The sequence below is a fragment of the Muscardinus avellanarius genome, assembly GCF_963383645.1.
Source record: "Muscardinus avellanarius genome assembly, chromosome: 9".
NCBI classification, from domain to species: Eukaryota; Metazoa; Chordata; class Mammalia; order Rodentia; family Gliridae; genus Muscardinus; species Muscardinus avellanarius.
Genome location: NC_137795.1, coordinates 77,786,614 through 77,802,300, shown reverse-complemented (window position 1 = coordinate 77,802,300; position 15,687 = coordinate 77,786,614). Strand labels below are relative to the sequence as shown.

The 15,687-nt window shown below is 36.2% G+C and overlaps 1 protein-coding gene across 5 annotated transcripts in view; it reads right to left on the bottom strand.

The window, feature by feature from the left end:
• ST7 (suppression of tumorigenicity 7) overlaps nt 1-15,687 on the bottom strand; it is a gene marked incomplete at both ends in the record, with an annotated part of 268,515 nt that overhangs the window by 94,490 nt on the left and 158,338 nt on the right. For all 5 annotated transcript variants that reach the window (XM_080700959.1, XM_080700960.1, XM_080700962.1 and 2 more), the window contains 3 exons: nt 16-91; nt 2,498-2,613; nt 3,927-3,981. In XM_080700959.1, coding sequence (XP_080557085.1) covers nt 16-91; nt 2,498-2,613; nt 3,927-3,981 — 247 coding nt within the window. The remainder of the gene's footprint in view (nt 1-15; nt 92-2,497; nt 2,614-3,926; nt 3,982-15,687) is intronic.

The window sequence follows — 15,687 nt, the reverse complement described above, 5'->3', positions numbered from 1 at the left end:
ATTTCTCCCACTTACTCATTAATCTCCAAGGCTTCATGAGCTGCAGAAATCCTAGCTTGGGGATTTCTCTCTCTCCAGGCTTTCTGCATTACTATGTTAGGACAACAGAAAAAAGTAAGTCAAACAGTACGTAGAGTGAGGAAAACCTGATGCAGGCCAATAAATATTTTTTAGCTTAAATTACAAGGGACTTCCATTACCAAGAGGGTCAAACCATATCTACAAAGGCACATAAATACATTCTAATTTACTATTTTACTGTTTTTCAACTGCTGATATCAAATTTTGGTGGGCTCATAAAACTACAGACCTAAATCTTATAGGCTAAAGAAAACAAGAAAAAGGCACTCTAATAGAGATTTTATTTCTTCTGCACATTCATATCATTTGTTGTATGAGAATACATACAATTTTACACATTTTGAAATGGCACTACTACTAAGTTATTTTATTTAGACACAACATATTTGTATTGGTCATTTTCCCAAGCATTTGCTCCAGGGTCTAGATATTGGAATACTCTGAATTTATTTGAAGAATTCCTAGTGAAGTCAGAAAAAGGTGCTTGAGGCTTCTGCTTAACATATATACATATTCCTAACATTTTTCTGCTACTCTAGATTTTTATGTATTAGAGCAGTTTGTGGATATATTATGAGAAGCTCAATGCTTGGTAATATTTATTGTACGATGATGTCCCACAATAGAAAGAAATACCTTAATAAAAGTAAGAACAGGGTGCAGTGGCACACACCTGTAATTCTAGTACTTGGGAGGCTAAGACAGGAGTATCACAGGTTCAAGACCAGCTTCAATGACTTAGAAAGAACATCCAGCAACCTAGTGAGACTGTTTAAAAACATTAGGGCCTGGGTGTAGCTCAGAGATAGAATGCCCCTGGGTTCAATTCTTGGTACCTCCCCCACAAAAAAATAAATGGTAACACTATCCTTATTTTATTCAATTGATAAATTTACATCTTATGAGTCAGTTTTTTAAGAGCATGTAGAAATTCCTTTTTTGAAGGTTGCTTTTTTCTTTTCAATATTTACTTCAACTAAGTTTCATAATACAAAACATACTAGTTGGATTATTTGGAATTTAAGAAGTAAAATATAAATGTTAAACAGTCTTCTCTAAGATGGAAAATACATACAGACTGTAGTAACCAAGGCCATATCCCTACTCAGTGCTAGTGAACCTACAAATAGACATATGTCAATATATTCATTTTTTGATTCAGTGGATTCACTGCATCCTGACTTTTAATTAGACTACTGTCAAAGAGCTAAAACTTTTCATTCTATCTTAACTATGAGAACTATTAATTTAATGAGCTCCACATATGATTTACAGGTCTTCAAATTTATCTATCCAACTTTGATATATTTTAAAATCATAAATCATTATAATAAGATTCATCTCTACATTGATATACTTCCTTGTGGATAAATAAACCTTTTTCTTTTTTAGGGGGTGAAGGAATATGGAAATTTATTTGTAAGTCAAAGAGACAGAAAGTAGAAAAAAATAGTTCCTGCTTAGGGCTCTCAAAAGAGAATAGCCTATGGATAAAGCTTTTTGAGTGTGTGTGTGTGTGTGTGTGTGTGTGTGTGTGTGTGTGTGTAGGGGAGTAACTGGAGATTGAACCCAGGGGCATTTTACCTTTTTGCCTCTGAGCTACACTCTCAGCTTTATTTTATTTAATTAATTTGTTTGTTTGTTTGTTTGTGGTACTGGGGGTGGAGCCCAGAGGCTTTCTACCTTCGGGCTATACTCCCAGACCAATTTTCTATTTTATTTAAAAACAGGGACTCACTAAGTTGCTGAGAGCCTCACTAAGTAGCTGAGGCTGGCTTCGAACCTGTGCAATCCTCCTGTCTCAGCCTCCCAAGTGCAGGGATTACAAGTGTGTGCCACCACACCCAGCTCAATTTTTTATTTTAAACAGAGTCTTACAGAGTTTTACTAAGTTGCAGAGGCCCTCACCCTGTTCCTGAGGCTGGCCAAGAACCTGTAATTCCTGTCTCAGCCTCCCACATACTGGGTAAAGCTTTAAGTATCAGAATTCTGTGTTCTACTACAGAATAAGCAATTTAATATTTTATTCACTAGGTTTCTAGTAGAGCAGATATCGTGTGTGTGTGTGTGTGTGTGTGTGTGTGTGTGTGTGTGTGCGCGCGTGCGCGCGCGCGCATGCGTACACGTACATGCGGGGAATAAACCCCGAGGCATTCTATCTCCAAGCTACAACCCCAGCCCTTCTTACTTTGTATTTGAAATAGGTTTCTGAAAGTCTGGCTATGTTGCTGAGGCTAACCTTGAATATGCAATCCTCCTTACTCTTCCAAGTACTGGGATTACAGGGGTATGCCACAACACCTGGTTATAAAGCAGATATTCTAAAAGCAGAAACCCTGGCACTTAAAAACAATCTGGAAAACCCTCCCACCCAGTAACTCTCCCACCCAGTAACTCTCCAAAGGATTTTCCATACTTGCATCTGCAGGACGCAGATGGTCCGAGTCACAAGTAAAGAATGTCTGGTGGTCCTGGGCAGAAAGATTCATGTCATAATAAGTCAGAGGCTCTCGTCCTGTCACCCAAGTATACCTGTAAAAGGGAAGTAAGATGGCCAGACAGTTTTGGGGGGGAAAAAAAAACAAGACACAAGCCATTAACTGAATACTAAAGTAGCTTTTCTAATGAATGAAGCATCATTCATATATATATATGTGGTACTGGGGTTCCTGGAAGCCCTTCTACTTCTAGGCTACACTCCCAGACCTATTATATATACATACATACACACACACACACACACACACACACACACACACACACACACACATATTTTTTAAACAGGGTGTCTTAAGCCAGCGGGGCTGGCTTCGAACCTGTGCAATACTCCTGTCTCAGCCTCCCAAGCTCGGGGATTACAAGTGTGCACTACCACTCCTGGCTATATATATTTTTTGTGTGTGTGGGGGGGGGGGTGGTACTGGGGTTCCTGGAAGCCCTTCTACCTCTGGCTACACTCCCAGACCTATTTTTTATATTTTTATTTGGAAACAGGGTCTCTTAAGCCAGTGGGGCTGACTTCGAACCTGTGCGATCCTCCTGTCTCTGCCTCCCAAGCGCAGGGATTAAAAACGTGTGCCACCACGCCTGCATGCATATATATATATATATATATATATATATATATATATATATATATAATTTTTTTTTGGGGGGGTGGTACTGGGGTTCCTGGAAGTCCTTCTACCTCCGGGCTACACTCTCAGACCTATTTTCTATATTTTTATTTGGAAACAGGGTTTCTTAAACCAGTGCAGCTGACTTTGAACCTGCGCGATCCTCCTGTCTCCGCCTCCCAAGCGCAGGGATTACAAGCGTGTGTCATCACGCCCAGCTGTGAAGCATTATGATTTTTTAAATTTTCCTTCAGGAATGACCGGAAAAGAAGTCAACTTTTCCCTCTGTGCTTTTTTTCCTTAAAATTTTAACTAGCCACTGCTTATAAAAACCTTCCCCAACTAGAATTATTAACAGATATTTCCCCAAAGCTATGAAAATTCTAATTTGCCTAACTTCTTGATTAAATCAAATTCTAACAGAACATCTCTGGCATCTTTATAACCATGTTCAAGGTAAGATTCAAAATATTGTGGTTATATAATATATACTTAAAAGAATAACTGGAAGGAAGAGAAAACTTCTAAAAGTTACCCATATCATAAAGTATCTCAAATACATGCTAAAATATTATAAAGTAGAAAAATAAAAAATTTTGAGTACAATATCAAAAAATTAGAAGCACTAAGTAGGCTGCTTCATGACCCCTAAAGGAACCAGTAAAAACATTTTTTGTCTTTGCTCTATGAACCAGACCCATTTATTTCCCAAACTGTCAAAATACTTACCGATTATATTCAGCGCCCCTAAATAAATTTAGTGGATTTCTCCATACTTTGCATTCTGCAACAAAAAGAAAGATGAACATGTTATGCATAAGTTCAGTGACATTAGAAGCTATTTAATTCATCAAAACATCCTTCCTGGCCAATTGATAAGAAAATTTTATTCTCTACCCTTTATATGAGAAGCTACATAGAGAAACTCTATGAGGAGTTAATCAGAAAATGTGGCTTTTTCAACTATAGTAACTATAAGGTTTGAAATCAGAAAATGTACATCTTCTAGCTTTGTTCTTTTTCAAGATTATTTTGGGTATTTACAGTTTATATCTCATGTTAGGATAGATTTTTTTCTGAAAAATAAATAAATAAATGTATGATAGTTTCACCTTAAAAAAAAGAGAAAATGTCCTCTGGTAAGAAATAAAGCAAAAAGAAATATTGAAATGTTATCTCTAAGTGATCAAAAGCTTGATACCAGACAAATGAATCTGTTACGTGAGATTATCATTGTTAATTTTGGATAAATTGCTATACTAGATGTCAGCCACTAAGCCAAGCATGGGAAGGAGGGATGGTGAGGGAATGGGGTGCGGATTGGGTAGGGGCTAACTGGGTGATGTGTACATATATGTCTACAAAAGTTTTTTTTATCCCATTATAATGTATGAATACAGTGCACCAATAAAAAAATTAAAAAAAAAACTATGATTAACTAATCAGAAAATGTGGCTTTAGAACTTTGGAGTTTCAATGATTTTTCTGGGCCAAATTTCCTCATTTACCAAATCAAGGTATCATTCATTAGCAATCAACTAATTCAAATTTCTACCAATATTTCAAGAAACTCAAGTAGATTCTATGAATTTACTTCTTTTTGTGTGTGTGTACAGTACTGGGGATGGAACCCAGGGGCATTCTACCTTTGAGCTACACCCCCGGCCCTACTTTTTTTTTTTCTTAATTTTTGAAACAGGGTCTCACTGAGTAGCTGAGGCTGTGTGCGATCTGCGATCCTCCTGTTTCAGCCTTCCAAATGCTAGAATTACAAGTGTACTTCTAACAGTATAGCCAAAAGGTACAGGTAAAAGTAAAACTACATTCTGCTACTCTAAATTATATCTCACAATAACACCATTCATGACACACTAAACTTCATTCATGACAAACTAAAGGTATAATGTATAAGACACAGAGCCTTAGATTCCTATTTATGAAGCACAATGATTCTGTTTTTGTGATAATTCACTAGGTTTCTTTTGCCTTCTTGAAGAGTAGTAAGAAAATAAAATTATACCACTATAGGAAGAAATGCTATGAAAGTAAAGCATTTTAACATCATTTAATTATAAAGACACATTAATTATCAAACTAATATCACAGTGTTAGATAGTAACAGATTATACTTCTTAGTTAAACAAGGATCACAGAAACTTAGAACTAAACCGCTTTAACTTAGAAGAGTCAACCAAGCTGGACACAATGATACATGCCTAGAATCCCAGTACTTGGGAGGCTGAAATAGGAAGATCGCAGCTTCAAGGCAGCCTCGGTAATTAATTAGATTCTGTTTCAAAATAAAAAATAAAATAGGGCTGGAGGTGTATCTCAGAGGTAGACTATCCCTTAGTTCAAGTCCCAGAACCACAAACCAAAAAATAAAGAAAAAAAGTCAACCACAGCTTTAAGACTGCTATTGTAAGCATGTGACTAATAAGCTACAATTCTTAAAACATCAAAACATCCTATGATTAAGACTTTGTATTGATTCATATTTCTAGATTTTTTGGATTAATATGGTCTCATTAGAAATTTAAAATCACTTAAACATAGACAAAACGTGTGTGTGTGTGTGTGTGTGTGTGTGTGTGTGTGTATGCGTGTGATCATTCAAAAACACACCCAACGACTTATACACACAAAAGTATTGCAGAAATCCAAAGAACACGAAAGGGCATGTGATGATTCATTAGGATTCTCCCCTTGGTCTTGTACAGCCAACATCCACCCTTCTATCCACCCACCCAGTGAGTATTTTTTGAGCACTCAATGGGAGAATCCAGTAACACATTAATTACAACATGGTGTGATGATGGGGAGCATAAAGCAGGGTGGGAATACTGTGTGTAACACTTCAGTCAATATTTGTTAAAATATTCTACTTCTGTAACAGTAATACATGTTTTCATTTAAAGAAGATGAATTTATTTTTAAATCAGGACAGAATCCCACTTTATATTTACTCAGGGTTTATAAATAATGGCCCTACTTTTGTTTTTATCACTTAGCTTAATTGCCACTTGGGAAAAGATCTTTGCTCACTTAGCACAGCTTCTCTGAATGTTTTCTTGAGAAGCTGAGATGTGATGGTTTTTCACTTCCTATGTCACTGACTAGAAAACTATCTTTCCCTTAGGCACCTACTTTTTCTCCGAACATAAAGCTCCTTGAAGGTGCCATGATCATGCTGGCTCCAGATCATGGCCGGACAACCATGATCTCTGCCCTTCTGGCTGTTTTAACTCTTTGGACCACACCACTGTCAATTCTTTCTCTGAGAAACTCTTGCAAGATTCAAAATGCTTTGCTTTTTTTTTTAAATCTTATTTTATTGGTACGCTGTAATCATCCATCTTGATGAAGTTCCAGGTAATAGAGGCATGCACACAGCACTCGCCAAGCCCTCCCCCAGATCCGGCCCGATTCCCTCCCTCCTTTTCTGTGCTCCTCTACTTAAGTCTCACGAATGTTGAAAGGTTTGCAGTTAGCACGTAATAAACATACACACAGATTTATGTACGCGGTAGAATTATTTACAATAAAATACAAACATTAGAGAAGATATTTCCTCTTCTACTGAATTTCATTTGAAATATTAGTAAAAGAATTGTGGCAAATATTTTGATTCCAATAAATATAGTACTGTACAGTCTGGAAGGATAAATACTGTTCAAACATCAACTAACTAGTTAGAAGAAAAATGATCTTCAATGAAAATTTTAACCCTATTATATTCTAGATAAAAATTAAAAGTATTTCTAAACAACAAAATAATTCTAAAGAGAAATAGTGTGTATACCTAAAGTATTCACTGAATAGCATCTAAAGCTATCTTGATTTAAGGAAGTGTCCTATACAGCCAGCAGGGGGTGCAGGAGACATTAGGAAATACTGCTTTTATGACTCCTATTAAAGAACTAAACTTTAACAAAACACTTGTTAACATTAGTGTCATTTAGGTGTTCTACTCTCATTTTTTCAACTATCTATGAAACTAAGAAATGAAGATTTAAATAACTGTGAACAGATTAAATAGTCCTAAGAAAACAAGGTGACAGGGAAGTATATAAATATCTTCATAGGTCATATCTTTTAAATTAAATATGACTGGGAGATTATTTTTCTTTTAAGAAATAAACAATCTAGAGTACATATACTAACATATTTCAGAGTTTTGCTTCAATTTAGGTCACTGTTACATTAATTTATTCTTTGTAATTCTGTTCCATAATCTTATCTTTAGTACAAAAACTCTTAGCCTGGAATCATTCTAAGAAACATACTCCCTAAATATCCAGCTGCCTGATCGGTTTAGAGATACGTACAAAGGGTGTAAATGCCAAACATATTAGAGTATGCAGATTTAAGAGGCGATATTAAACTCAGATCTCCAGAGGGTAAGAGTTTTCCACATGAGTTCCCATTTCTTATCTTGTGTGTACCTTTGAGGAATAAATTCCTTGGTTCACATCAGATTTAAAATTTTACTTCCAAAAATAATTTTCCATCCTTTACTAATATAAACAATTTTAGTGTCCTTTGGAAGCTCTAAACGTTGACTGGGACTGCATCAAGGACATGGTAGTCTTATTAATAGTCTAGTTATGAATAAGACCCTGATAGAAATACATGCTCAATATGATTCCATTTGCTGTAATACACAGTGCAGTCTCTACTCACAACTGCTGACAGAAAATTTCTGACCTTAGCCTGCATGCAAGAAAACACTTCAATAGAACAGGAAGCAAGCATGGTGGCATATGCCTGTAATCCCAGTACTTGGGAGGCTGAGACAGGAGGATTGCAGGTTCGAGGACAGCCTAAACAAGTTAGCAAGACTCTCAGAAACCTAGGGAGATCCTGTTTCAAAAAATAAAATAAAATAGGTTTGAGGGCGTAGATCAGAGGTAGAATGCCCCTGAGTTCAATTACCAGGACCACAAAAACAGGGGAGGTAAAGAAAGAAAGCAAAGCCAAGAAAAAGAAGACAACGTTAAAATAGCACTTATTTAGTTTCCCAAGTCTGTAGAGCAGATCCACACCCGTTTCTGGGTAAGAGACAAAGAACATACAAAATAATGCTCACTACTAGATTACTTCTAAAAGCAATCTCCAATCCCTTTTGCAGCCTTTCTTCTCATCACTCCCTACTAAAACCTTCCATCTCATTCATACTCTTTCACACCTTTTTATACCCAGCTATTCCTTGAGAATGCCCACCCTGTCACTCCTAAGACTGTGTGGTTCAAAGACATGGTAAACGGATTTTATGCACTAGCCCCTGCCCTGGGCCTTAGCTTACAAAAACAGGTAGTTTATGACATCAGGGAACATACAGTCTTGGTAGAAAAGTAAAACGGGTAATGTGCATTTACCTGAAGAAGCTCTAGAGGAAAAGTCAGTGTTTTGAGAGAACCACAGTCTTTTCCCTTTGTCATAGCCTCAAGAAAAAGGAGAACTCAATTCTTAGAAAAGCCAAAAGATTCTAAAGTCACAAGATTTTTAATCACATAAGAAAAAAACCATTCTACAGCCAACTTAACCGTTAATTATTTTCTTTCTATAATTAAAATTAATAGAAAATCTCCATTTGTAGGCACTTCAAAATATATAAATTCCTAATTCAATGCCTGGAAAGACTTCTTATATTAAAAAGTTACCATCTTTTCCCTAAATCTTAAATCTGATGATATGATAAACAGCTCTGACAGCAACTTTTGTCATAGCTTTAAGCTTGTGCTTGTGTGGTGCTGGGAATTGAACCCAGGGGCATTCTACCTCAGAGCTACACCCCAGCCCAATATTTTATTCTTTATTTCGAAACAGGGTCTCACTAATTTGTGGATTACCTCACTAAGTAACTGAGGCTGGCCACAAACCTGGATCCTCCTGTCTAAGCCTCCCAAGTACTGGGATTATAAGCATGCACCACCATGCCCTGCTCATTGGTCCTTTCAATTTAATTTAATTTAATTTAACTTTTTGCAGTACTGGGGATGGGTTGTCTTTACCCATCACATCACATCACACAGGTTAGAACCTTTTTTTTTTTTTGCAGGTCTGGGGATGAAACCCAGGGGCATTTGACCTCTGAGCTACACCTCCTGCCCTATTTTTTTATTCTTTATTTTGAAACTGAGGCTGTCCATGAACCATGATCCTCCAGTCTCAGCCTCCCAAATGCTGGGATTACAAGCGTGTGCCACCACACCTGGCATAGACCCTTTTTATAAAAGTAAAAAGTAAAGTAGAAAAGAGCTAGAGAATTCCCCCCAGTTTCTTAGTAAATGAGATTAAGATCTGATGTTCAACCTCCCTGACTCTTAACCTACTATGTACTTGTTAATCTGCAGCATCAATTTTGAAAATCTGTAACTTCATATAATTATAATTAAAACTCCCTTAGGGAAACATGAGACACTTTTAATAATACTTATAAACACTTTGTTTCCAAAGTATAATAGCAAAAAGCCCTAGCTAAACTTTTATTTTAAGTATTACAACAATGAGGTTAGCCCAAAGTGAATCAATTTGTGACATGCCTACATTTATTGGCTTTGATTATCTGAGAAATAATCATTCCTCCATTTCAAAAGATCAATTTAAAGCAATAATTAAGAGTAAAAATACTCATTTTTAAAAATAATTAAGTCTTAAATGTTTCATAGCATTTCAAAATAGTTGTTTTGAAAAATAATTAGAAATAAAGGCAAAAAGTCACATGTAGCTAGTTTTCAGTTCAAAGAATATGTTGCTACTTCAAATTCATTTATGGAACAAGAGAAAGTTATGAGTAATTATAAGTTTTAAGATCATTATTATTGATCTACTTTCAGAAAGATAGAAAAATAACATACTACTTTTTTCACTAATATTGTCAAAATGGTTAAACCTTTAATTTCATCTGTCATACCTTTCTCTCTGGTCATTTCTGACCTTAATCAATCTATCAACTAATGTGGAAACTATGAAATAAGCTTATTAAATAAATGTTCACCATCCTGGCATGGTGATGTACAGCTGTAATACCAGTGCTTAGGAATCTGAGAGAAGAGGATCACAGGTTCAAGGCTAGTCTCAAAAACTTGGTGAGACCCTTCTTCAAAATAAGTAAAAGGATTGGGGTGCTGGAAGTGTAGCTCAGAGGTAGAATGCCCTGGAGTTCAATTCTTAGGATAAAGGGGGGAAAAATACTCACAGGCAACAAAAAATATTTTAGGCTTTTTCACCATTTAACTAGAGACCTAATTTGTACTCTAATATAAATTTTAGTGGCAAAAGTTTGAAAAGATTTAATAAACACTGGCTAAGATCAAGACCTGCATTAGATTTTGACAAGTACACATTGAGTTCACCTTGTGGAGACTATTCACCTTGTAGGGAGCCACCCAAAAGTCTGTCCTTGACACATAGCAATCTGCAATTTTGGAGGAAGAAATATCCAAAATGCAAACACTGCAAGATGTGGCTTAAGAGTCACTAAGCTAGCAGGTAAGCTAGCTGTACATACAGCCATATCCCAAGAGGTTGCAGCATCCTCACTGCTCAGAGTCACAGAGAAGACGGCTCATCAGGGAGACACTGCCAAGTGACTGCCTTCTGACTTCATATTTTTGCCTGCCTTGATTTAATTTCTAAATTAGTTTTTAAGGTAGAAATTACTGCTATTCTCATGTTTATAGGTTAAAGTATTAAGGCTTGGAAAAATTAGTGACATGCTCAAGGTCACTTACTATCAAAGGGACAGAGTCAAGATTCAAGCCGCATCCGTCTGACCTCAGAGCGTGCGCTCTCAGCCACTGGCCAGTGAGTTGTTTCTAAAGTAAGTTAGGTTAATGTCATTTCCCCAGTAATGTCACACACTGTAGTACAAGGCTTTGCTAAACTTATTCTAATTGCTTAATAATTACATTAACCCTGGCTTTGTAAACCTTAGTCACTTAAATTTTCTACATCATGTATAAGAACCTCAATTCTGAAGAAAGACTTTCCAAGTTTTGAGTCAGGTGACTTTGGGGAGATGACTTCAACTTCCTAAAAAGTGAAAGTAATAATAGTGTCTCCTTATTAATGGAGTTATTTTAAAGATTAAGTGAAATAATATCATGTAAAGTTGATAGCAGACATTAAGAGTGTTATATTTTATTAGAACTATACGGCTTTCTATAGAGAAAATTTTCTGTTAGGATAATGTGGATCTATATACATCTTCAGATATATTTTTGCACTCTACAGAATTTTTTTTTTTTTTTTTTTTTTGGTGGTACTGGGGTTTGTGGAAGCCCTTCTACCCTTCTACCTCCGGGCTACACTCCCAGACCTATTTTTATATTTTTTATTTGGAAACAGGGTCTCCTAAGCCAGCGCGCGTGGCTGGCTTCAAACCTGCGCGATCCTCCTGTCTCTGCCTCCCAAGCGCGGGGATTACAAGCGTGCGCCACCACGCCTGGCTATAATAAATTTTAATTTTGAATTTAGAATACACATATATAAGAATTACTTAGATTATTGAAAACTTGAAATATGTATCTTATGAAGATTAAAATAATATGATTTGTGATAGGAAACCAAATGTATGTATCAGAGCCTGAAGATCCAGTTCTTGCAAAAGGCTATTGCAGTGTCTCAACAAACTTAAACTTGACTTTTCCAAGAATACTTCTCATGTGATGGAATATCTTGTACTTTCCCAATATCTGGAAGAAGATGAATGCTTCAGGCTTTTGTCTTAATAGACTCTTATTAGAAAACAAGACAAATTATAAAAGAGATGTTCTCATAAGCCCACATTCATAATGTTATGAGGCTCTGAGAATAAGTTCCCTTAAGACAGTGAGAAGTTGGTCATACTTTAAATAAGCTCATTAGAGTTCATTGAGCTGCCAGAAATGGTGGCGTATACCTGTACTCTCAGCTTCAAGGACAGCATCATCAACTTAGTGAGGCTCTCATCAACTTAGCAAGACTCTGTTACCAAATAAACAGTAAAGGCCGGGCGTGGTGGTGGCGCACGCTTGAAATCCCAGCATTTGAAAGGCTGAGACCAGAGGATTGTGATTCGCAGACCGCCTCAGCTACTTAGTGAGGCCCTTCACAACTCAGTGAGATCTTATTTCAAAAGAAAAGAATAAAAAATAGGGCAGGGGGGTGTAGCTCGGAGGTCAAATGCCCCTGGGTTCCATCCCCAGACCCACAAAAAAATAAAAATAAACAGTAAAACAGGGCTAGGCCCCTGCATTCCATCTTTAGTACCACACACAAAAAAGGTGCACTGAATTGAGAAATAATTAGGTTAGCCATGGTAGTGCAGCCTATAATCCCAGTACTTAGGAGGTTAAGAAAGGAGAATTGCAGGTTTGAGGCCAGTGTGCAGTTAACTTAAATGAGACCCTGTCTCAAAATTTTAAAAATAGTAATAATAAAAATTAAGAGAGCTGGGGTGTAACTCAATGGTAGAATTCTCCTGGATTCATTCCAAAGTACCATAAGAAATAAAATAAAGCCTTATTTAAAAAAAAAGAAAAGGAAAAAGCAGTAATAAACATGGTGATACAAAACAATATATCAGCAGAGTTTATCAGAAACTGTATATTTGGAAGAAAAATAACAGATTAGTTCCCAAATAAAATAAATAGAATGTTCACAAATGTTAACTTAAGACACACAGGCTAAAGGTCAACTAGAGTAAGAAACTATAGATAGAATTAACCATATCACTGTCCCACAGATAATGAGCACTGAAAATTCTGAGCAAGCCTGTGTTGAGGCATCTGTGCACAGATCCACAAGTTTTCAAGGGCTTCATAGTCTGCTGTGAACCATAATAACCCTCCTCACTCCTCATTCTACCACCTGCATTCCACATCTTTCATAAACCAAATCTTTTAGATTTAAGTCCAAATTAAGGAAAGAACTCAATGGAGTTTTCATATAGGTCAATGTTTATCACTGATATTTTCAGTTAAAATATTAAAACAAAAATATAAAAATCATTTAAAAGCTTTTTAAATGATTTTCTCAAATAAGCAATGCCATTTTAGTACTTCTGGGATGCCCACAGGATTCCACAGGACTTTGATAGGCACATTTTATTTCTCATATGATTCAACAAAGAGCTGTCTTATGATGTTCAGAGAAAATTTAAAGATTCACCATTTTGTTGTTAATGCAACCATCATTTTTTTTATTATGAAGGCAACAGGAATTTTAAAGCAAATCCATCTACTTTAAGTTAATACATTGATTACCCTAAACTTTGGACCTTCTTTTTCCTTTACACTTAACTGAAACCAGACCATTAAATAGAAAGTGATTACAAAGAGAGATGAATAAAGACAATGTACTTTTGTAGCATTTATCTTTTTAAAAAATAAATTAAAACCACTACAAAAGAGAAATAAAAATGGTATTAGTTTCATGGTACCTTGTACTTCCATACCAACATACATGTTTGTTGAGCAGAATTAGACAAATATTAAAAGTCCAAATGTCAAAAAGAAGGGAATAGATGGAGCCTTACATATATTTAGAGAAGGCAATTCCATTTTTCTAAAGTATTTAATCATTATTAAGAAATCATACTATAAATGCTATGTTTTATAGGAAATGAATGAAAATATGGAGCACACAGTGGGAACTCTGCAAACGCTAGAACTGAATATTAATATTCAAATTTCAGTCTTAGCCAGATAAAAATTCGATACAAATAAACAGCATTTCCATAGTTATTATTGCTGAATGTAATTTCCCCCCCCCTTTTTTTTGAGACTGGGTCTCATTATATTGCCCAATCTGGCCTGGAACTCAAGAGCTCAAGTGATCCCCCTCATTCGTTTCAGCCTCCTGAATAACTGGTACTACAGGTTATATATGCCTGTCTGAATATGTTTTTAAAGGGCTTTGGTTTTCCCAAAGATTCATATAATGAACAAGGCTTAATCAAGACATTCACTAAGAAAGATAGGGAAATAATAGTGATAATAAGGAGAGAGAATGAACTCTTGATTGCATTCAGAAATGTCAAGACATTTATGTTGGGTAGAGAGAAAAGAAGGGCTTTAATGGAAACATACGTGTATTCACTATGAAGAGTGCACTTCAATAAAGATACTTTTTGTTTTAATCTGATAATTTTCTGCTCTGTACTGTGTCATTCAGAGCCAGACAATAGCACATTTAATCTGTGAAGCCTTCACAGTGGATGTAAAGTGGCAGCAACTACCCACAGCTGCTTATGTGATGATGAGTGAATAAGGCTTCCTCACTAGAATTATAAGTCTCACTTATTACAGGAGCTAGTTAAAGTGATATTTTGCTTTGCTCAGGCCTCTTTTTCTTTCTTTTACAAGGCGGATGAATTTATCAAGTCGCCAACAATTTTGTTACTGGGTGGTGCCATCTCTCACCGTGCATCCTTAGAATGAACTAAATGTGACCACAACTGTTTACTGCCACTCATGTCTGGCAGGCAAAGGGTCTACCAGAAGAGTACTGACTCAACATCAGGAATAAAATACATATCCACTGCTCCTTGATGTTTATAACCCGGCCAGTTGTGAAGTGTGGATTGACCTGTTATAAGTTAGAAAAAGACCTAATCTAGCTCTTTAACTTCTTCTTCTTCACCCTTCAAATCTCAGAATTCATGCCCTTCACCTTAAGAAGCAAATCCTTCTCCCAGTTTTTTCCATGGGAACAAGCATTTTAACTTATTTATTTATTTAATAAATTGAACCCAGGGGCAGTTTACTTCAGCCCTATTTTTTTTTGGGGGGGGGCAGGGTCTTGCTAAGTTGCTGATTGCCTCGATGAATTGTGGAGGCTGGCTTCAAACTTGTGATCCTTCCTGTCTCAGCTTCCCAAGTACTGGGATCACAGGTGTGCATCACCACACCCAGCTCTGGATAAAATAGATGGATGAACAAACACAGAGTAAAGTGAAACAGATTTCTCTAGGCACAGGGTCATGAGAATCATGGCATGGGGAATGTACTAGAAAAGAAAAGGAGCCTTAACTTTACTAGAAAATGACACAAAAGGAAAGGACTGAATTATGACTGATGCCAAATTGGTAAGATAGGTTAGAAGCAGCTTGTGCTGTACTAAGAATGTGGGATGTGAATCCCACATCAATGGAACTAATGAAGCCTTTTTAAGCAGATGAGTAATGCAATCAGATCTAGTTAGAGACGAGATTCTGCAATTATCAAGAAAGAAACTGTACGCATTCATGAAGGTTTGAGAAGCTGTCAATGATAAGATTGGCCTTGGGTTCATAACACTGACCTAAATGACCCTTAGCTAAATCAAATGGGAGAAAAATAAATTAATAGCATAAATATTTCTATACCTTGGCATGTTTATACTCTCCTTCTTTGATACATATTTGTCAAATCCATCAGAAAATAAACTGAATTTTTCCTATAAAGCTTCATCTTTAACAATATTCTTATGTCTTATATTCATAATAATTTTATAAGAAACTTTC